The sequence below is a fragment of the Vombatus ursinus genome, unplaced genomic scaffold (assembly GCF_900497805.2).
Source record: "Vombatus ursinus unplaced genomic scaffold, bare-nosed wombat genome assembly UNPS02014812.1, whole genome shotgun sequence".
Lineage (NCBI taxonomy): Eukaryota > Metazoa > Chordata > Mammalia > Diprotodontia > Vombatidae > Vombatus > Vombatus ursinus.
Window position 1 is genome coordinate 53,227,653 of NW_020954590.1, and position 23,084 is coordinate 53,250,736.

Genomic DNA, 23,084 nt, shown 5'->3' on the forward strand with positions numbered 1-23,084 from the left:
GCAGGTTTTCCACTCCTGGTACAGTGTCTTCAATTACAAAATTTATTTATTATACTATAGGGAACGGGGAGCTACTGAAGGCTTCTAAGCAGAGGAGTAACATGATCAGACCCACATACTAAAGGTACAATTTGGGAGCTATATGAGGGATAGAGTGATAAAGCATACACACATGAAAAAGATACCAACGAAGTAGCAAGATTCTATAGTAGTAGAGGAGGTGCCACAAAATGACAGATCTGGCACTAGAATGGACTGCAGAGGTTATCCAATCCAAAACTCTCATTTTAGAGATAAAGAAATTCAGACCCAGAGAGGTTAAGTCATTCATCAAAGGTCATGTAGGTAGGGGTTCTTAAACCTTCTTGCGTCAGGGCCTTTTGGCAGTCTGGAAAAGCCTATGGATCTCTTCTCAGAATAATGATTTTTAAGTACATACAATAAAATATATAAGAATAAAAAAGAAGAGTTGTATTGAAATAATAATGTTTAAAAAAAAAATTCACGTATCACAGACTAAGAAACCCTGGATGTAGAGGAAGATGTCTAACAAGATGTTCAAAGCTCTGTCCCTAATCCTGTTTTGATCAATACATTTATCAATGACCAGAAGACAAAGGTGGCACACTTATCATGATTTTCAGATTTAAAGCTAGGGAGGATATTACAAAAGATGACAAAGTTATTATGTAAAGAGATACCAAAAAGCCAAAACATCTGACTGAATATTTTGAGATGAAATTTACTAGGGATAAAGGGAAAGCTCTAAACTCAGGTATGAAAAATCACCCACTCACCCTGGCAGCGAGTTTCTCTAATAAAGATCTCATATTCAAGATACACAGTGAACTAGTTCAAATTTATAAGAATAGCCATTCCCCTACTGATAAAAGGTCAAAACAGGCAAGAAATTCAAGTTATCAATAAACATGAAAAAACACTCCAAATTACTAATAACTAGAAAGATGTTAATTTAAAGGAACTCTTAAGTTCTACCTCATACCCACCAAAACATCAAAAAAGGAAAGTGACAATTTCTGGAGGGGCTGCAGGGAAGCATTGTACTGCCAACAGAACTTCGAAACTGATCTAGCATTTCTGGAAAACAATTTAGAATTGTGCAAACAAAAGTCAATTGTGTATACGTATGCTTTGACCCAGAAAAATCACTACTAGGTATATACCCTCAAAGAGATAAACAAGAGAAAATGGACTTATATTTACAAAAATATTTATAGCAATCTTTTGTAGTAGCAAAGAACTACAAATGAAGGGGACATTCATTTACTGGGGAAGAGCTAAACAAATTATGGTACGTGAATATAATAGAATATTACTTTAAGAAACGACAAAATGGATGGCCTCAAAGAGACCCAGGAAGACCTATATGAACTGATGCAGAATGAAATAATAAATAAAGCCAAGAAAACAATTTATTTTCTAGCAACATAACAAAGAAGCACATATTTCAAAGATCTGATAACTCTGATCAATGCAATGATCAACTATGTATCCAGAGGACTGACAAAGCTTGCTACTCACTTCTTGACAGAGAACTGATACCCCCAAGAAGAAGAATAAGACATATATTTTTGGACGGTGTCAATGTGGGAATTTGTTTTTCAAGTGTATGCAAAGGCTTTGTTTGACTTTTTCTTTTTTTTTTTTTTTGCTCAGGCAATGGGGTTAAGTGACTTGCCCCAGGTCACACAGCTAGTAAGTGTTATGAGTCTGAGGCCGGATTGAACTCAGGTCCTCCTGACTTCAGGGCCAGCGTTCTATCCACTGTGCCACCTAGCTGCCCCTCTGTTTGACTTTTTCTTGCCTAATGGGTGGTAAGATGGAGTGGGGAAGGTGAATATTAATAGGGATAAAGAAGGAAGGGAAAGGGGAAAGGAAGGAGGACCATTAAGACATTTTTTTTAATGAAAAGAAAAGGAAAGTCAGAAAGAAGCACAGACAAATTAGGGCAGCTTTGAAAGCTTCAGGCTGAATGTGTGTATTTATAAATAAAGGCAAATTATACATAATGGAAAGCTGCAGTTCATGAAATCTTCCTTCTCTATTCTGCTACATGGAATGCCCATTTTGTTTAGTGTTTTAAGTTCAGAATAAAAATAATTTTAAAAAATTAATTGTTCCCCTCTTCAATTTCTAAACCTGATAGAGATATATCTAAATAAAAAAACATCCATAAGAAAGATATGAGGGTTTCAGAGACTGAAAACACAATGAGTCAATAGTGAGATATGCCAGACAAAAAGCTAACCCAATTTTAGGTGTGTGTTAATAAAGCCATGCTGTCCAGAATTACAGAGATGACAGTCCTGCAGTACTTTGACCTTGAATACTTATCTTTAATTCTCAGTGTTACATTTAAAGAACACAACATAGAAGTCTTGTCATCTCTACCTCCAAGGCATCTCTTAGATATGTCCCACTTTCTCTATTTACCCTAATTCAGGTCCTCATAATCTTTTACCTGAATTATTGCGATAGCTTTCTGGTTAGTCACCCTACCTCAATATTCTTCTTCTCCAATCTCTCCTCCACACAATTGTCAAAGTAATTTTCCTAAAGTCCAGGTCTTCTTAATATTCAATACATTCATTAATGTCACCCCTTATTCAAACTCTGGTATCCCCTTATACCTCTAGAATAAAATATAAGCTCCTGTTTGACAGTTTAAAGCTCTTCACAACATGGTCCCTTCCCACCTGTCCCATCTATTTGAAACTTCCTTCAAGTACATGACCTAAGAATATTTGAGAACTTTTACTGGTTTTCCTAGGCTGTACTATTAGATTTTATGGTAAATTATTCACGAACACTTAAACTAAAATAGCACTAAGAGGAAACACTAGGAAGCAAAAAATCATTAACATGTTGCTAAAAACAACAAAAAACCCATTAAGAGTGAGCAGATAGTAATAAAAATCATGCATTAAGAATTTCAACATTCAAAAGTCACTAATTTTTCTGTAGCTTGTATGTGTATGCTTATATACAAAGAGGACATGAAGCTTCTGGATTTTGAAATTTTGGGGAGGATGAATTACAAACATAAAATCATTTTTCAGAAATATCTTATTATTCATTTTTCTTGTCATACTTTTGCATTTTCCCTTTATAACTCTACAGAAAGAAATTTAGCTTCCCTATGTATTAAGGTTAAACCCTTCCCCCTACTCCAGTGATATGCACATTCATAACCAACTGATAAATTCAGTAGCAATATCAGTGCCATATTTCTAAGAATCATTGAATAAGTACAAAATGTCACATTTACTAGATACTTTATTTTTAAGAATACACTTTATATAAATTTGCATTACTCAAACATAACTTTATGTAAAGATTTCAGAATGTAATCAGAATGAGAATTTTGAATGAGGATCTGATTGAGCTGTTAGCTGCAAAGACTGCAGAAGAAGGGAAGCTGCGAAACCGGAGGTCAAACAAAAAAGGTTCACAATGAAACAGTCGGCAGAAACATTTCATCATCTGAGTAAATTTTTTTTCTTGTATTGAAAAAATGGATCCAAATTCTTCAAGATTTTTAAAAGTTCAAACACTAGTTAAGAACAATATTGCTTGCTATCATCAGCTACATAAGGGGGAAAAAAAAGGAAGCCACTGTCCCAACATGTTCTCAACAGCATTGATGGGAATTGAGGTAATTAGAACAACAAGTAAGCAGTCCACTGTGGGAACTGAGTGGATCACATTCATCTCGTGACTCAATTCCAGAGCTAGTTCAGTTCCCTTCCTATTTAATTATGGGTCTAGCCCAATTTCTATCTTATGACAAAACTTTATTCAATTATGGAAACTGGGAAAGGACATTGTCACACTATTCGAACCTAGCACGACTGGAAACCTGGACCACCTCTACCTATTGCTTAGAGACCCTTTACTAAAGAACGAAGTCATGCTAACCAGAAACCTGATAGATCTGAAGATTGATGCAAGGAGTTTTCTTAAAGTTATACACCTCAAGCAACCCCTATGTTTTATCTGAAAACTGTCCCACAAAATGGTTAACCAGTTATTGTTTCCATGTTCCTCTGACTGAATATAGATATTTGAGGGGAGTGGGACATCTCTTTCTCTGATTCCTGGGAATTGCACCTGTTCTCTCCCCGCTCCCAACTTGGAAAGTCCCTAATCTTTCCTCTAATTAGAAATCTGATTACTTAATTTTGCTTCCTGATTAATAGTTTTCTTTTAACTAATTGGTCTTATTTGATTATTTTTAATGTATAAAAATCTGCCTCCCCCTGTATTCGGGATCCAGTCCCAAGCTGAGGAAGTCTGGTCCCAATTTGTTAGGCAGTTAGCATGCACCGCTTAATAAATACATGTTCTCTGAACTTTGGACTTTTATTTCCTCAGTCATTTCATTTTTCACCCACTATAGCTTTATTAAAAAAAGTTATACAGCCAGTCAGTGGGTGGCATATTACACACTTATGTTAACTTTACTGTACAGTACTCTGTATACTTTATCATTAGCTTTACTTTTCATAATTCTGTTTTTTATCACAGTACAGTATTTTATATGTCTGCATTTTTAGTACACTTCATGACTTGCATAAATTATTTTATGCATGCCTTTGTTATATAGGCTAAGTGAAGGAGGTAGGTAGAGGCAAATTTGCATTATGTAAAAATCACTTTACAAAGAAGTCTGTGGAATGGTTCACTCATATAAAGGAAGAAAAGTCTATACTACAGAATGGATCAATTTGATCTTAATGATAATGAAAAAAAATATCTCCCTTTACAGAACTGGTGATTTTGATATACCTCAAGCTCAACATGAATCAGCAGTCTAAAGAGATTGTCAAAAGAAGTCAATGCAATTCTAAATTGTATAACAGAAATACAAAGAGGCAAGCACATGGGGAACAAGATGGCAGAGCAGGAGGAAGAAGTACAGCAAGTTTCCTGCCTAGACTCTTCCAAACAGACCTCGAAAATGTACCAGATTGAATCTGACTGGGAAATCCAAGAAAAGTCACAGTAAGTAATTTTTCTAGCCTAGGTTGGCATAGGAACAGACAGAGAGATCCATAGACACTAAGGACAGATTTGGCCAGGAGCACCCCATGCAAAGCATTTCAGTGCAGGTACAAGCCATGCACTAGGGCAAGAAAAGATTGCAGAGTCATACCAGGGCACAACAAGCTCATGCAGAGTGTGAAAACACAAGCCAGATGGCACCTCTGTCATGCATTTCCCAGATACAGGTAACAAATTCAGAATGGACAGAGGAGGGGACCTGTTCCCAGAGCTAACATAAAGAGCTATAACAGGCCTAAGGCAGTGTACAAAGACAGAAGTAAGTTTAGAAGCAAGCAGCAGTGGTGTGGCTCAAAAACCCAAGAGCGAAGCAGGGTCTCAGCTCCAATTTCTAGTCCAGTCTGATGCTCGAAAAATAACAACCAATGCAAGAATCCCAGGCCCAAGGGAAGCCTGCAGTTTCAACATTCTAAATGAACAGAGCTTGTTAGGCTAAATGATGATAGCTGAGTACAAGAGCAATATACTGTTTATTAGACCCAAATTGATATTAAGAACTTACAGAGCTCAGAACAAAGAGACAGCAATCAGCTACTGGCCTGAATAACGAATCAAATAATATTGGGGACACAGAAAGCTTGTAGGTTCCCAGAATGAGCTATTCTTAAACTTACAGTAACATAATACTCACTACCCTAAGAAAGCAGTAACAAGACTAGGCCAGATCTTCCCTCTAGAAGTACAGAGGGCGTAACCCTAAGTCAGAAATAAGAAAGCAGAATGGAAAAATATTCAAACAAAAAAAGAGTCCTACCATGAAAAGCTATTATGGCTAAAGGGATGCTCAAAACACAATCCCAGAAGAGAATGATTCCAAAACATCTAGAATCAAAGACTCAAAGAAAAGTGTAGGTTAGCCACACATTTAACAAGAATTCCTAGAAGAGATAAAGCAAGAGTTAACAAAAAAAAAGTTTAAACTTTTTTTTCTAAATAAATGAGAGTGGCAGAGGAAAAAAACTAAAAAAGAAATGAGAGCTTTCAACAAAAACTTAAAAAGGATTAATAATTTAGGACAAAAATTACAAAACATGCCCAATCAACAAACTCTCTGAAAATTTGAATAAAACATACTGAAACTGATGATATCGAAAAAAGACAAAAAAATTAAAACAACATCAAAAGACTGAAAAAAATAAAAGATACAAGATATCTCAGAAAAAAACAACTGATCTGGAAAACAGATCAAGAAGAAAAGATTTAAGAATAATTAGACTACTTAAAAGCCATGATGAGAGAGAGAAAGAGAGAAGATGTATTTGAAGAACTCTTAAAAGAAAACTGCCCAGATGGACTGAATTTTGATCAGGAAATCCAAGATAAAGTCACAATGGGTCACTTTTTTCCAGCCCAGAGTGGTTTGGTGAGGCATCCAGAGAAATATACAGATACTAGAGATGGGGTCTGGGAAGGAGTCGGCTGAGTAAAGCATTCAGCAACTGAAAGACAGCCAATAACAGACCCTAGAGCAGAAAGTACCAGGGCAGGAAGAGATCTCAGGGGATTCATTAATTTGTTCAGGGTGAAATAACTGGTAACATCTGATGGTTCTGCTACTCAGAGAGAAAAGTAGAAATAGAAATACGTTGGCCACCTTCTGAAAGAAACTTCAAAATAAAAACTGCTAGGAATGTTATAGCCAAAATCCAGAGCTCCCAGGTAAAATAAAAAAAATATTTCAAGAAGCCAAAATTTTCTTTTACGTCAAGTACAAAGGAGCCATAATCAGAATCACACAAAATGTAATAGACAATGCTATGGAGAGCTTAGAATAGGCTTACAACCAAGAATAATCTAGGCAGCAAAACTGAGAATAATCTTCCGGGGGAAAACAAACTTTTAACAAAATAGAAGAATTCCAAACATTCCTGATGAAGAAACCAGAGCTATGTAGGATTTTTGAAATTCAAACACAGGAGTCAAGAGAAGTATAAAATGGTAAAAATGAGCATACAATAAGGGATACTATACATAAGGGATTAAATTAGAATAATTAGTTATATTTTCATACAGGGAAGATGATACTTGTGTCCCCTATGAACATTAAAATTATCAGGACTCACAGAGAGTTTGAGAATAAATCTGATATGTTTTGATAATCTTAAAAGGAGAATGGAAAGGGTAGGGAAAAGGAATACCTTGGGAGAAGAGGGAAAGAAGAGGAAGACTGGGGATAATTGGCTCACAAAATGAGGTGCGTCACAAGTCAATACAACAAGAAGGAGAGGGAGAGAATAAGCATTTACATAGCACCTACTACATGACAGAAACTGTAGTAAGGCATTTTTAACAAATATCTTATTTGATCTTCACAAAAACTTTGTGAAGTGAAGTGTTATTACTTCTCTACCAATCAAACTACTAAAGGATTACTTTATAGAGCTAGGAAAAGGAGAAAAAAAAAACAACAAAATTCACCTGGAGGATCATGGTCAAGAATATCAAGGGAATCAATGAAGAAAAAAAAATGGGAAGGAAGTTGGCCTAGATGTAACTGATCTCAAACTATACTACAAAGATAATCATCACAATTTGGTACTGGGTAAGAAATAGAGAGGTTGATCAGTAGAACAGATCTGGTACATAATATACAGAAACAAATGAACAGAGTAACCTCACACAGTGTTTCATAAATTCAAAGATCCAAGTTACTCTAGCAAGAATTTACTATTCGACAAAAACTTCTAGGAAAACTGGGAAGCAGTCTGGCAAAAACTAGGTATAAACAAAACAAAACAAAACAAAACATCTCCTACCATATAACAAGACTATCTCCAAATTGGTACATAATTTAGACAGACATAAAGATTGACATAAACAAATCAGAGCAGGATAGAAGAAATTACCAGTTAGATTTATGGATAAGGGAAGAGTTCAGAACCAAATAAGAAATAAAGAGGTTCACTGGGGATAAAGTGGACAATTTTGATTACATAAAATTAAAAAGGTTTTGGAGAAATACAATCCTAACAAAAAGGAGGAAATTGGGGAAAAATCTTTGCAGCAAGTTTCTCTGATAAAGTTCTCAATTCTAAGATATATGGAAAACTGATTTAAATTTTTAAGAACAAGAGCCACTGCCCAATCTGATAAATGATCAAGGGATATAAATAGACAACTTTCAAAGGAAGAAATCCATGCTATCAATAACCCTAAGAAAAAATGCTCCAAGTCACTAATAATTAGAGAAATGCAAACTAAATCAACTCTGTGGCACTACTTTACAACCATCAGATTGGCAAAACATATTTTAAAAATGACAAATGCTGGAGAAACTATGGGAAAACACATATTTTAAAGCACTACTGGTGGAGCTGGACTGGTGGAGTTGTGAACCATTCTGGGAATTCTCAAAGCAACTTGGAACTACATCCCAAGAGCCCAAAAAGTATAGCCTTTGATCCAGAAATACTAAGTCTATACCCAAAGGAAAACAAAGAAAGAGAAAAAAGACCACACGTACAAAAATATTTACAGAATCTCATTTTGTTGTGGCAAAGAATTGGAAACTAAGGAGATAGATACTAATTGGGGAATTGCTGAACAAGTTATAGTTTAAGTACAGAATGGAATATTACTGTGCTATAAGAAACAATGAAAAAGACGTTTTCCAAAAAAACTTAGGAAGACTTATAGGAACTAATGGAAATGAAGTAAGCAGAAGCAGGGGAACAATTCATATAATAATAATATTATGAAAACAAACAACTCTGAAAGACTTAGGAACTCTGATCAACATAATGGAAGCAATCACAATTCAGAGAACTAATGATGAAGCAAGCTATCCACCTTCAGACAAATAGGTGATGGACTCAGAGTGCAGACTGAAGCATGTGTGTGTGTGTGTGTGTGTGTGCGCGCGCGTGTGTGTGTACACACATATTATAGACAGATATAGATACATATAAAATAATGTATGTATGAACATGGTTGTTGCAGCAATTTGTTCTGCATGACTATATATTTGTAATGGTTTTTCCTTTTCTTGCTTTCTTAATGGGTGGGTAAGGAAAGGTGGGAGGGAGAGAATTTGGAACTTAAAATTCAATTAAAAAAAAAAAGAAAACTGCTCAGATTTCTTAGACTAGAGGGCAAAGTACAAATTGAAAGAATCCACTAGTTACCTCTGAAAGAAACCCCAAAAGCAAAACTCCTAGGAATATCATTGTCAAAATGTGAAACATTCAGGTCAAAGAAAAAATATCCTAAGCAGCCAGAAAGAAGGAATTCAAGTACCAGGGACACACAGTCAGGATCACAGATGGTTTAGTAGTCATCACAATAAAAGTACAGAGAGCATGGAATATCATATTCCAGAAGTCTAAGGATATACACCAAGAATAACCTGATAAGGAAAACTGGGTCTAATCCTCCAGAGATGATAGCTCTTTTTGAGATAGCAAACAATGGAAATCTGAAATGGGATCTATCAACTGGAGAATGGCTGAACAAATTATGGTATGTAAATGTCATAAAATACTATTGTGCTATAAGAAATGAGGAAAGCGGTAGTTTCAAATAAATGTGGAAAGACATGTACGAACTGATACAGACTGAAGTGAATAGAACCAGAACAGTTTATACGATGACAACACAATAAAGGCAAACAACTTGAAAGACTTAGAAATGCTAGAGGATTCTAGAGGATTAATGAAGAAATGTGTTACTTCCTGATAGAGAAGTTAAAGACTCAGACAACAGAATGAGACATACATATATACATACATACATATAGAGAGACATAAATATATATATTTATATGTATGTGTGTGTGTGTATTTCGGATATGGCCCATGCAGAAACTTGTTTTGCTTGACTATACATGCTTGTACAGTTTTGTTTTTCTCCCATTCTCAACTGAGGGGAAGATGTGGGAGGGAGACAAGGCAGAATTTTGGTGACTGAAGAAAACAGAAGCTAATTTTAAAAAAGAAATATAATGTTCAGTATGCCCAAAGGGTTATAAAATGTGTGTACCCTTTGACCCAGCAATACCACTTCTAGGGCTATATCCCAAAGAAATCACAAAAATGGGAAAAGGACCCACATGTACAAAAATATTTACAGCAGCTCCTTCTGTGGTGGTAAAGAATTGGAAATTGAGGGGATGCCCATCAATTGTGGAACGGCTGAACAAGTTGTGCTATACGAATGTGATGGAATACTACTGTTTCATAAGAAATGATGAGCAGGCGAACTTCAGAAAAACCTGGGAAGACCTGTATGGACTGATGCTGAGTGAAGTGAGCAGAACCAGGAGAACGTTGTACGCAGTAACAGCCACATTGTGTGATGACTAACTTTGATAGATTTAGTCCTTCTCAGTAAAGCAAGGATCTAAGACATCTCCAAAAGTCTCATGACGGAAAATGTTATCCACATCCAAAGTAAGAACTATGGAGTTTGAATGCAGATCAAAGCCTACTATTTGCTTTTTTTTTTTCCCTCTGCTTTGTTTTGTTGCCTCTTTCTTGTAGTTTCTCCTACTGGTTCTAATTCTTCCTTACAATATGACTAATGCGAAAAAAAAAAATTCATGACGTTCAGAATTAAGGAGTATTGACAGTCCTACTGTGTTGTGTTCCTGGTTGGACCACATCTAAAATTCATTCCTGAGTTGTAGCCAACATATTTTTAAAAAGATACTGATAAGCTAGAACTTACCTAGCTCTGGATGGAAAAAGGCCTCAAAACCATGCCACACAAAAATTGGTTGGCAGATCTGAGAGAGTTTGGCATACAAAAAAGAGACTGATAGGTACTGTGATTGTTCAGTGGATCAATAGCGCCCTGACTCTTTGCGACTCTGTATGGGGTTTTCTTGACAAAGATACTGGAGTGGTTTACCATTTCCTTCTTCAGTGAATTAGGCAAATAGAGGTTAAGTGACTTGCCCAGGGTCACACAGCTAGTGATGTCTAAAGCCAGATTTGAACTCAGTATAATAAAGTAGAAAGGACCTTTGCATTTTTTCTGTAGACAGGGGCCCTGAGTTCAAATACTGACTGACTTCAACATGACCATAGGGAGGTCATTTCATCTCAGTGCACCTCAGTTTTCTATCATGCCATCTGACCCACGGGAAACTTTAACAGTGTGAAGGGGCCCCCTGAACTTGTTTTCTTGAGGTGCCATATTTTCCAGAAACACTGGACCCAAGGTGTACAGGAGGCCCTGAACAAGTCGATGAAACTCTCCCCTCCTCACCAAGCTGACATCACTTACTATTTCTACCCCCAACTGGACTCTCAGTTTCTCCTAGAGAGTGAAACCAGCTGTAAGACAGAGGTCAGTCAGTCTGCACCAAACTAATATAGTGTTTGTGCAGCTGGGACCCTTGCAAATAAGCAGATTATCATATCTTCATAATCTAGCAGTTCCTAAGGGAAAATAAAGCTGCTTTTGCTATCTTTACTTACTTATTCTCCTCTTCCCTTTCTCTGCTTTCTCCTCCTGTTCAGGAGGGAAGACTAGTCCTTTTTCCCTCTTCTACTGTTCCTTTCCTCTCCCCAAGCCACTCCCATTTAGGAGGGGATTGCCCTTTACTCCTTTCATAATACTTCCTCTTTTTGTAATCCATAAATATTCAAGTTTCAGCCTATTGTGGACTCTTCAGTATTTGGTACAGGGTGTTTCACATGCATGTTCATTTCTCTTGTAATAAATTCAGTTTCTAAGCATGTCTTATGGAGTCATTATGTCTTAATGACTCCATAAATAAGGAAAGTGCTTTATTAACCTTAAATTACCATCTAAATATGAATTATATCACAAGGGATTCCTACACAATATAGAAGTCTGAAGTCCCTTCCCACTCCAAGATTCTGTTAACTCTGTGATTCATGCCAAAACACCACTATCAATCAGAATCAATCTCTAACAGCCTTTCTTTTATTCTATAATACATCTACTACAAAAAATTCCAGTGCTTCCCATTTCTTCTATATAATAAATTTATTGATCTCAAACTTCTTCACTTTAACCTCATTGATATTATTTTTCTCCTGTCACTTTATTCTCCTTTTTACTTCCATTCATTTCGGTAAAAAATTAATTTCTTTTATGAATGAAAATTTCATTTTTGCTCTCCTGTACTTACCTCCTAGGAGTTCAGTCAAAGCCTATGCTGATCCTACTTCCTAAGTACCAAAATTCCTCATTAGGAGGTTCAAACCCTTTGTGAAATTGCCTGGTAACAATGGATCGTGACTGATTCTAAACATGATTAACAAGCTGCTTCTATTCCACCTCAAGTTTAAAAAAATTCTCCCTTTCAATAGCCCCTCAGGAAAAGAAGCTCCTTTAGGTCTCTGAACAATCAGGTTTGAATATAAATTCCTCAAAGTATGTATGACTTATTGTTAACATGCTTTGTGCAGTTTTAATAGCTCTGATAAAAGAATATAGTATATTTTAGTCTACATATTTCAATTCTTGGTTACCACTATTATGCCATGTACTTAAATGAACAAAATGACGAAGAAAAATGGGTGAGAGACTTCTTTGTCAAGTGACCAACAAAATGAAGGATTGGACATCTTCTCTGATCCTTATGACTTCTCAAGTCTCTCAAAAACAGAGATTATATGCCAAAGATAAAGCAACTTCATTTATGTCCATAGTCTAAGACAACTGGAATCCAAAAGAAGGTTTAAAAAAAAACTGAACTGCTATCTCTCTTGAGCTCCCTCAGCAACCCCTCCCCCCACTGCCCACCATACAGCAGCACCATAGCAGCAAAGCAGCACTAGCTGACTCACGGACCAGACTAACATACTTGCAAATAACCCAGCCCCAGACTCCAGAAGCCCCCTCCCTCTTTCCAGTGCCATGAAAGATCCAGGCTCCAAGCTGTGGAAGTTTGCTGGGGCCTTGGTGGACAGCAACTCAGCAGCATTCTGTGCCACAAAAGATTTCTATAGGAAGGCAGAAGAATACAGTGAACAAGGCCAAACACGTTTCTGGGGCTTGGAATAAAGTTCAATCTCACACTCTCACCCCCTTCCCTGCACCCCATCCTCTAGAGTTTTGAAAACCCAAATTCTAAACAAGAGGAATTGATCCCCTGGCACAATAGCACCAAAGTGGTAGTACTCTGAACTGCTAAGCCAAGGAACTAAGGAAGGGGAGGGAGGGGCATCCTCTAAGCCTAACAGAAAGAGCCCAGCATCCAGCTGGGCCCAGTTCTATTCCCCCAAACCTAAGTTAGGGCAGAGACCCAGGCTGTTGAACCATGAATCTCCCAGTGTGAAGAGGCTGAGGAGCTCTGAGATCCAGCCTCCACGGAAATTACCATTAGAGGACAAGGAGTCAGAAGGTGAGTGATAGAGGAAAACAGTGGGGGAAAAGACTGAAATTACAAAAGATCTCATGAAGAAGAAAACTGAAAGACCTTGAACATAATCAGAAAAATCAATAGGCAAAACATTAACAGCAGAAAGAAATATAACCTCTAGATCTAATAAACAAGCTTAGTCATCTATCCATAAATACTATAAAACAAAGGGAAATGATCCAGCATTTGATAAGACAAAGGATCATGTGGAATTTGAGAATATGTAAGCACAATACACTGTTTCAGAGTGTTTTAGAAGAGAAATGAGAATTATGAAAGCAGAATTTATGACTTGCACAGCAAAAATAATGGGCAGGGGAAAAAATGGAATCTGTGATGGCAAGTCTCACCCTAGACATAAAAGAGAAAAATTAATTTAAAATATGTGTATAGGGGCAGATAGGCGATATATTGGATAGAGTCAGGAGGACCTGAGTTCAAATCCAGCCTCAGACACTTGACACTTACTAGTTGTGTTACCCTGGGCAAGTCACTTAATCCCATCGCCTAGCCCAAAGAAAGCGTGTGTGTGTGTGTGTGTGTGTGTGTGTGTGTGTACACACTTAAATGAAGGATAATCTAGAAGAAGGGGAGTAAAATACAATAATACTAAAAGAAAATATGCTCTCTATCCAAGCAACATATACTGATCCTGAAGACAGGATGCAGAGATAATCTAAAGTCTTTCAGAACAACATGACAAGTCAAAAGGAAAATGAGTGAGTTTAGGAGTGATAATCAATGAGTTTTTACCTTTTTCATTACCATAAGATGAGACCAATATTGATATCTACCTTTGAGAGTAGTTAGGTGATAAAACAGTGGTAGTTTTCTTAAGAAAAAAAATCATATATGAATCATAAAGTATGAAAGATTCTGTACTTACCTGAAAGAGCATCATAAAACTCTTCCTCACTAAGGATGCTGAGAGGTGGTGATCCTTTAACCAGAGACTGCTCTAATTCATGATGTTCTGTTGCCAGAGTCTCTAATGCTTCTGATAAGATTTTGTTTTTCTCTTGCTCCTGTTCTAATTTAAAATTCCTCACCTAGAAGTAAACAGGCATATAAATAAAAATTAACTTGATGCCAATCTACCTAGATAGCTATTCCTAATTGGTCTTTGGTCCAGTTCAATTATAATAAAAGAAATGAAATAATCATGCTATATATTCATGGACAAAACGAACAAAATTATTCCAGTAATTTGGTTCCTCCTATGACAACCTTTCTCACAACAGTTCTGTCTAATAAAAACAGATCAAGAACTAGAAAAACTAAAATGCAATTGCAAGCAATCAGCATTCTATCATTAAAATCTAGTAATTTATTGGTTCTGAAAGTTGAATAAAGCACAGGGAATACCCCTTTTTTAAATAACTAAATAATGGAATAATACAGTCCCACCCCCCACATTTTGACTATATTGATGAGAACTACTACCATATATGAATATGGAATAAGATACATTTCATTAAAACGGGTTCAACTTTTTTAAAAAATTAAAATAATTCCTTATAGCAGAATTCTACAGATTAACACATTAAAAGACATTTCTTTTTTTAATTTTTTGTTAGAAGGGATGAATCTCTGGGGAGAAGAGGAGGCAGAGAGATGTCTGGAAATGAAGATAATATCAAAACAAAATGTACCAATAACATTTTTAAGAAATAAAAGGAAAAAAAAAAGAAATAAAAGGGCCAGATATTACTGGCCAGATTACAGCAAATGAAGGGGAAACAAGTTACTGGTGAATGACATTTACATATTAAACACTTACTGTAATTATCCTTACAATATACTCTGATTTGGTAAAACAAGAAAGTATCAAAGTTAAAAGATCTTTAGTTGGATCCTTATTTGCTACTCAACCTCTAAACCCCACAGGACAAAACATAGTAGGCATGCTTGTCCTATAGTCGTCCTGGATCAATCTCACAAGACCAGGCCAGGTTTCTAAAGACTAACATTTCTGAAATTTGGCTGGCATTTAATCAGACTTGGAAAAATAGCACGTCAGATGTCAGAAACTGGATCTGTCATAGGTAAATCCACCAATGCCAGAACTCAAGGGATACTTTGTATTAAAGCCACAAATACTCAACAATCTCCTTTTGCTGGGTCTTGGGTGCTGTGCAACTGGTTCACATTTCTTGCTCTGTCCTGTAAATTCTCCCTGTTGTCACTGTCTCAAATTACCCCCATTCAAATGGCGGTCCCCAGTTTATTTTACTCCCTAACTTGTCTTTCACATTACCTTCTTTCTCCAGCATACAATGATACCTTCTGAAAGCCCTCCATGTTTCAGTCCAGAACCCTTTTCAACCTGTTTTTTTTTAAAAAGTGCCTGACAAAACACTGGGGCATGGTACTCCTGGAATCAATGTCACAGAACGTAGGAGCTCAAAAGGTTCATAATGCAAGTAAAAAACCCTGTTTAGTGAATAGCTAAGTTCATAGCAGAAGCAAAATTAACCTTTTGCTATCTAGGGACTAGTTATGGTTCCTAGGGCATCTTACTGTTTATCATCAAGGTAACCAGACTGTCATTATTAGAGCTACAGTAACAAAAATAGTACTTAACAGTTAAGTAACAATGTACACTGACAACATGCAAAGCTGAAAAATCCAGCGAAGTACATTTCCAGTGTCCTTAAATTTCCTGCACAGTATTAAAGTGAATTCAAAAATGTTTTTTATCTGTAATCTGAGCAGCAATATCTATTATGGATCAAGAGTATTCTCTTAGTTTGGATAAAACCAGAACTTGAAAATAGCTGACCTGTCCTAAATAATCATTTATTTAAATGGGCTACTTAAGAGCAATCCATTTTTTTTCAACAAACAACTAATGTGAAGTTTGGCACATAGCCCAAAATGACTCCTACTATCCTTGAATGGGAAAAAAAAATGTCTGACAACCCTTCATTACATTATCTTCGCAAGGTAGTCCACAGACAATTTCCATGCAAAAGAACTCCACATCCAGTCACTCATATATAAAGCAATATGGTCTCCTGAGTCCCCAATCACTTCTCCTTTAGTTTTCAAAATATTAAGCCCTCAAAATGCCATGATGAAAAGTAAGAAAGCAAGCTCTAACAACAAAATTGTGGAGCTCAGTAATGAATGACAAGAAGAAATAATCAAAGCCCAAGAAAGAAAAGATACGAGCAAAAAAACAAAACAAAACAAAACAAAACAAAAAAACACCCCGAGCCTAAATCAAAAGTCTAGTTGTCTTTCAACTTTAACTAGAACAAAATAAACAGCTCTGCTCTCCAATTCTGCGACATCTACATCTGTTCTCACTTATTCTAAGAGTAGGAGTAAAAAAAGGGGGTGGGGAGAAAGGAAAAGTGGCTCTTGTTTTTTCTGTTTCTTATTTTATTTTTTCCTCTTTCAACTTATCTAAGGACACTTTTACAGCTTCAAAATTAGTTTTTTGCAAAAAAGAACTGCCTATCAAAGAATTCTCATAGAATGAGAATTTTAAAGTCCCTTATGTACAATCTAAAGTTTCATTTCTGTGACAAGGAACATATAATAGAAAAAATATTGCGCAAAGCTCTTTTATACATAAGCATATAAGTACATGTTAACACAACCTTTCTATCTAAAAAACCACTGCTACCTTCTTTTTGTCTTTTACCATTTTATACTTTTAGTTATCTGAAAGTTCACTAGGATAATGGAACTCTCAACATTCTATATAGCTTCACAGCTCCACTCAAAAGACTTCAGATATATGTAGATTATTGTATGATGGGGGAAAATCAATATTAAATATTCTTAATACATTGTTTTTACTTCAGTAGTAGCCTAGCTTTTGTGTATAAAGTGTAATTTACCAGTGTGGTGCAGCAAAAAGAACAATGGATTAAAAGTTAGGAAAGTAAAATTCCAGTTACTGCTCTGCCACTCACTACTTGCATGACTGAACTAAGCCGCTTTAGCTCTCTAAGCTGTAGTTTCATCATTTGTAAAATGAAGGGATTGGGTTAGATAACCTCTTAAGGGTCCTTCCCTATTTTATCAACCTATGATTCAACTTTGATATGATTGCCAAATTTTAAGTTCCTGGATAGCAGGATCTATGTACCTGTCTATGTATCTATCTATTTATCGAATCTATTTATCAAAGACCTCTCTGTTTGGCTTATAGCACAGCGCAATCATTGGACATAATAAGCTATTAGTTTTTGCTAACTAGAATTTAAGTGAATTTGTATATGTTAATTGCTCAATAAATGTTTATTAATGATAATTATTTCTTTAAATATCTTACACCTATTATACCTATGTGACTCAATGCTCAATTATTTTAAAAGGAACAAAAACATTTCCTCCAGAAGAGTAATACTCATAAAGTTAGGGAATACTAAAAGTTTATTCTAAAACTGGAAAATTTCTAAAACAGTAATTTTGTTTTAAAATTTATTTACTCAAGTATTTATTGAATGTTTACTATGCGCAAGACATTATATTAGTGTGTGATAACGCTGAAGAATTAAGTTGGGTAATCAAATTTTGGAGGGCTTTGAATTAGAAGTGAAGGATCTTGATTTTTATTCAGTAGGCAACGAGAAATGGCTGAAATTTTTTTGATCTAGGAAAATGCTCGCATGAGGTGATCTCATCAGATGTGCTTCAGTAAGTTAAATCTGGCAGCAATGTACAAGTAGGAAAAGGCTCAACATCTCTGCATACAGAAAGCAAATAATAAATGTTTTTAGACTTAAACTGAATTTTAGCCACATACTCTGCATAAAATGTAATTTATTACTTTACTACACTTCATAAAGTTTTGAGATCAGGCAGGCAGGTAAAGTGCAATGAAGTGCGAAAAAGTAAAAAAATAATGAGCAACTCTGCCAAAATAAAAAACAAAACAAAAACCAACTTTAAAGTGGGACACAGATACTCATTATTCACAAGCACATACTGTGCAATTATCCCAAGTTTAAGATAGGTGATATTCTGGACTTGTGGGTCAATCTTGTCTAGCTCTTTCGACTGACCTTATTTCCATCAAGTACAGCAGCAATAGATTGCCTCATCTCTTCTTTGCTACTGGGTGTAAGGCTGTACAAAATAACTATTACTTGAGATTGAAATTGGAGACACTATTTTGTCTCCTTAATGAGCAGGATTGATTTACACCCTGTGGTTATATAAATGAAACAACATTCACTTTTAATGCCTATCTAGAAATACATACTTCTATATTTTTACATTCAATTACTCTACAAGTTATAAAACTATGGATATAGTCATTAGTCTAGAGGCTAGAATCAAATCTTACCTCTTAACATTGATTTTATCGTAACTTTTCCCTATGTTCAAAACCTCCTTCCCCTACTAAACAAACCTTCATCTACTATATACCTAAAGAATGGACTATTTGAAATCTCATGGTCTCTGGAGCAATTCAAACTACATTGTGCAGTTAAAAAACCCCTAACTTTATTAAAACTTGCTTGATCTTGCTATATCTAGTATGCAGAGCATATATATGAGGGATACAATCTCTTCAGAGTCTAATTTCTAGCCATATAATAGGAAAATGTATTCTCATAGGAACTTACTTTTGCAGATTGATAACAGACTTTTAAAATTTCTTTTAATGAAATAGCCCTATATTAGTGATTCGTGTTTAACCAATGGTCTACTTTATCCCTATGATATGAAAGTTGGGGGCAGGAAGGAAGGTGTGGAGAAGAAGAGAATCTCCCTTACCTTAAGAGGAAGAGAACTAGTAGGAAAATACTGCAATCTTATGAAGAGGTTTTCTAGTAGAGCTATGCTAGTACTACCTGTAGTAATCTGGACCTTCAATGGGTCCGAGGAAAGCAATTTTAAGGAAATGTGAACCCTCCTTTAGGAAACAATGGTCCAAGCTATATTTTCTCATTCTGCAAAAAAAAGATCTGAAATGAACAGAAATATCCCTGTTTTATAATTCCCTATAGCAATAATAGCTCTTTTGAAATTATAAAGACTCTTCCTGGCCTTGAAGAACACATGGAAAATATCTTAAAATTAGTGTTAAAAACTTAAGCAGAATCAGAAAACAGAACAAGTAGGGTAACTCATCGGTAAAGCTTCCCCATAATCAACCAGGTAAGTATTCATTCAATTAATTTATTCATATACTCAAAAGTTGATGAATTGAATTATAAAGGCAAATGGTAAACCACTTAAGCCTGTATTATGAAAATATTTTAGGTTATTACAGAATACTAATTGTATTTCTAAGTACTTTTGAAATCCAGTAATAACACAAATGCCCAGTAGAAAGACTAACACTGGTTAAAGCAATGGAATTGGAAAGCTCCAATGGATGTTTTATCAGCAACTCAAACTCAGTATGTCTGAAGCTTTACCTATTATCCTCCCCACTAAAGCTATCTGTCCTCCAAATTTTCCTTTCTCTGTTGAGAACACCAAATTCCTTCTAGTCTCCCAGATTAGGTTAGCAACCTCATAATTCTCCTACTTGTCATTTTCTCTCTCTTAATCCCAAATAAAATTAGTTGTTGTCTTATCAATTCTACCTCCAGGTCTCTTGCATTCATTATCTTCCTTCTACCACTCACCAAGTTAAATACCTTATTATCTTTCACATCTGAATAGAACTGTTTTCATAACTCCTGATTGGGCTACATGCTTTTCTAGACTTTCTTCTGCCAAACATCATTCTAATCAGCTCTAAAATAATCTTTCTAAAATAAAGGTCTGAAAATGTCACTCTCCTGCTCAATAATCTTCAGTGGCTCACTATTATATAAGATATACTACAAACTTATAACCTTCGGAGTTTAACACTTAAAAGTCCTTCACAGTCTGCTCCTGTCTACTTCTCTGGATTTATTTCATATTACTACCCTTAACAAGCTCTACATCACAAATAAAATGTTTCTGCTTTCCAAACTTTTTATTCCCTCTCCCATTCATCTGTCATTGCACAAACTGTCTCCCATGCTTGTAAAACTTCACCTCTACCTCTTAGAATCCATAGCTTCCTTCAAGACCCATATGCTACCTCCCACAGGAAGCTTTGCCTGATCCCCTTAATTGTTAATGTTCTCTCCTTCTTCACATTATTTTATACTTATCTGTATAAATGGTGTAGCATTCTCTTTCTACCCTTCCCCAGACAGAATATAAATTCCTGGAGACCAAGGACTATTTATTATTTAGTCCTTTCCTTTCTATGTCCAACAACGGCCTGCTGAATAAATACTAGAAACAGGATCAGCTTTAAAACAATGCAACTAACTTTAACATTTCATCTTAAAATGAAATGCCTGAATATGAAAATAAATACTGTCCCTCAGATGTTCATAATAGTTTGCTACATTATATATCACATAACTTCAAGGCTTGTAAACAAAGCACTTGAGAAAAACACATTTGGAGGCTAATTTATTATTCCATTTTCAATTATTTTGTTTCTCCAAAAACAACTAACATAAACTGAGAGACACCAGATGTGCAAAAAAATTAAAATAAAAACCCATTGTGCTAGGATGTAAGCAGGTATGTTCAGTAAGTTTTACACACTGCTCCTTTACATACATACATAGGCCCTACTGCAGGGTTTCCCAAAGTAATTTGGCCATGGAAAACTTGGGGGGTTGAAATAGGTCAACTGAACCCATAAATGTTGGGTTTGGAAAGAAATATCCTTCATAGGTTACTCCACTAACAAGGTGCCAACAAAACAAACAAGATAGAAATAAAACAGATAATAACAAATGAGTCCTTATGAGTTATTTACAATAATTATGAAAAAATTAGAATCCCTTCTATGGTGTAATAAAAATGAAAAACGATTGAACAACAACAAATATAAAGGGTGCTGGAGTTGGAATCAAAAGATGTGGGTATAAATATTGGTTTTGGCACTTCCTACCTACATGGGACCTTTCCGTGCTTCAGCTCCCTCCTGATCTCGGAGCTGAAGGGCTGAACTAAGCAGCAGTTAAGTTGCCTTTCAGCTCTAAATCTATGACCTTTTGATAATTCCATCTTTATTGAACTGAAGTGGGCTGCCAGTTTTCTAGGCTAAAAAAAAAAAAATAAGCCATTGTTGCAGAAATTATCTATCAATTAACTATCCATAAGCAAGACTATAAGACCATTTATCTAAACTAGGACTAGAAAGATCCAAGGAGATTAAGTGACTTCCCCTAAGGTCTTACAGGTAGTCAACAGTAGGATTTGAATCCAGATCATCTGACACTAGAAACAGTGTTCTTTCCGTTATATCATTATATTGCTTACATAATGAGGTACCACCATCTTGGAGTACAGTACTTAATATTTTGTTTTGTTTTTTAACATGTGTACCAACACATTCTAATTCACTGAGTACTCACAGATCCTGAATATAATTATTCAGGGAACTAGTGAGATGGGAATTTGGGGCTGTTTCCATCAGCACAGAATAATTTCCAATTTTCCTCCACCTTTTTATAGGTAACCCTACTTTTTATTGCTCTACTCATTCCACACTTCCTAACAAATACCTACACTTTACTGTCTCTAGCCTTTATTTATTGGCTCACAGAGTCCCTACCTCAGGCCCCTACAGAAAGCAAGACACATAGGAGGAAGGATGAGGAACTGGTTCTGTCAACTGCTACTAAAAAAGCCCTGAGGCTTTTTTTATTCACAAAGTTATCGCAGGTCCCAACTCCAGACAGGATTAGAGTTTTGGCCTTATCCACTCCCTTTCCGCCCAAAGTTGGGGCCAGCTTCTTCTTTCTTACCTCTCTCTCCAGAATTAGTGGGAGAAGGCACTGGACTTGGAGTCAGAGGAGACTTGAGCTTGAATCCCAGCACCAAAACTTACTAGCTGTATAACCTTGGGCAATGCCTTTAGATCTCGAAGTATCGATTTCCTCTTATGTAAAATGCAGGTAACTATTAATTAAATTATCTACCTTACAGAACTCTTTTGAATAAAGTGCTTTGTAAATTTTAATGTGCTATGGAAATGTCAGTTATTTTTGGCCAAGGCAAAGAATAAACAAGAAAATCCTCCTCTCCAAACCCTCACAACTTTAAAGTCTATAAAAAGGCCTTCAAATATTTGGATATGGCATGAGTTCAAATTTCACTGGACAGCTTTTAAGAAAAGCAGGCCATCCAAATTATCCAGGCAATTTTCTAAATTCTAAGAAGAGTGAAACAGTTCAGTAGCATGATGGATAAAGGGCTGAGCTTGGAAAGTCAGGAAGGGCTTCAATAAAATCCTGCTTCAGACATTTACTCGTTGTGTGACTTTGAATAAGTCAAGTAAGTTCTCTTTGTTCCTGTTTTCTCATCTGTAAAATAAAGGGACTCAAAGACCTGTAAGATCCTGTCCAGCTGCAAATCTATGAGTCTATGACGATTAAATGCTCAATTAACATCTGTAGCTAACAAATTTCAGGTGAGTTAAATCTATAATACCACAGAATTATATTTATGTGTTTTGTGTATACTGAGATGTCTTTTATAATTGATATACAGAGTATTTTGATGACCGTTTTATAGGACTTAGGATGTCACTCTATTCTTTTAAACAAACACAGATTTATAGTCTTTATGTTTGATTCTTATGGCTTAGGATTGCTCAACCCTATGGGCTATTTAACGTCATGTCCTTGGTCAA

General features: G+C 35.8%; 1 protein-coding gene across 4 annotated transcripts in view; it reads right to left on the reverse strand.

The window, feature by feature from the left end:
• LOC114053921 (oxysterol-binding protein-related protein 1) overlaps positions 1-23,084 on the reverse strand; it is a 305,142-nt gene that overhangs the window by 108,629 nt on the left and 173,429 nt on the right. For all 4 annotated transcript variants that reach the window (XM_027877060.1, XM_027877061.1, XM_027877062.1 and 1 more), the window contains one exon: positions 14,307-14,469. In XM_027877060.1, the coding sequence (XP_027732861.1) occupies positions 14,307-14,469 (163 nt within the window). The remainder of the gene's footprint in view (positions 1-14,306; positions 14,470-23,084) is intronic.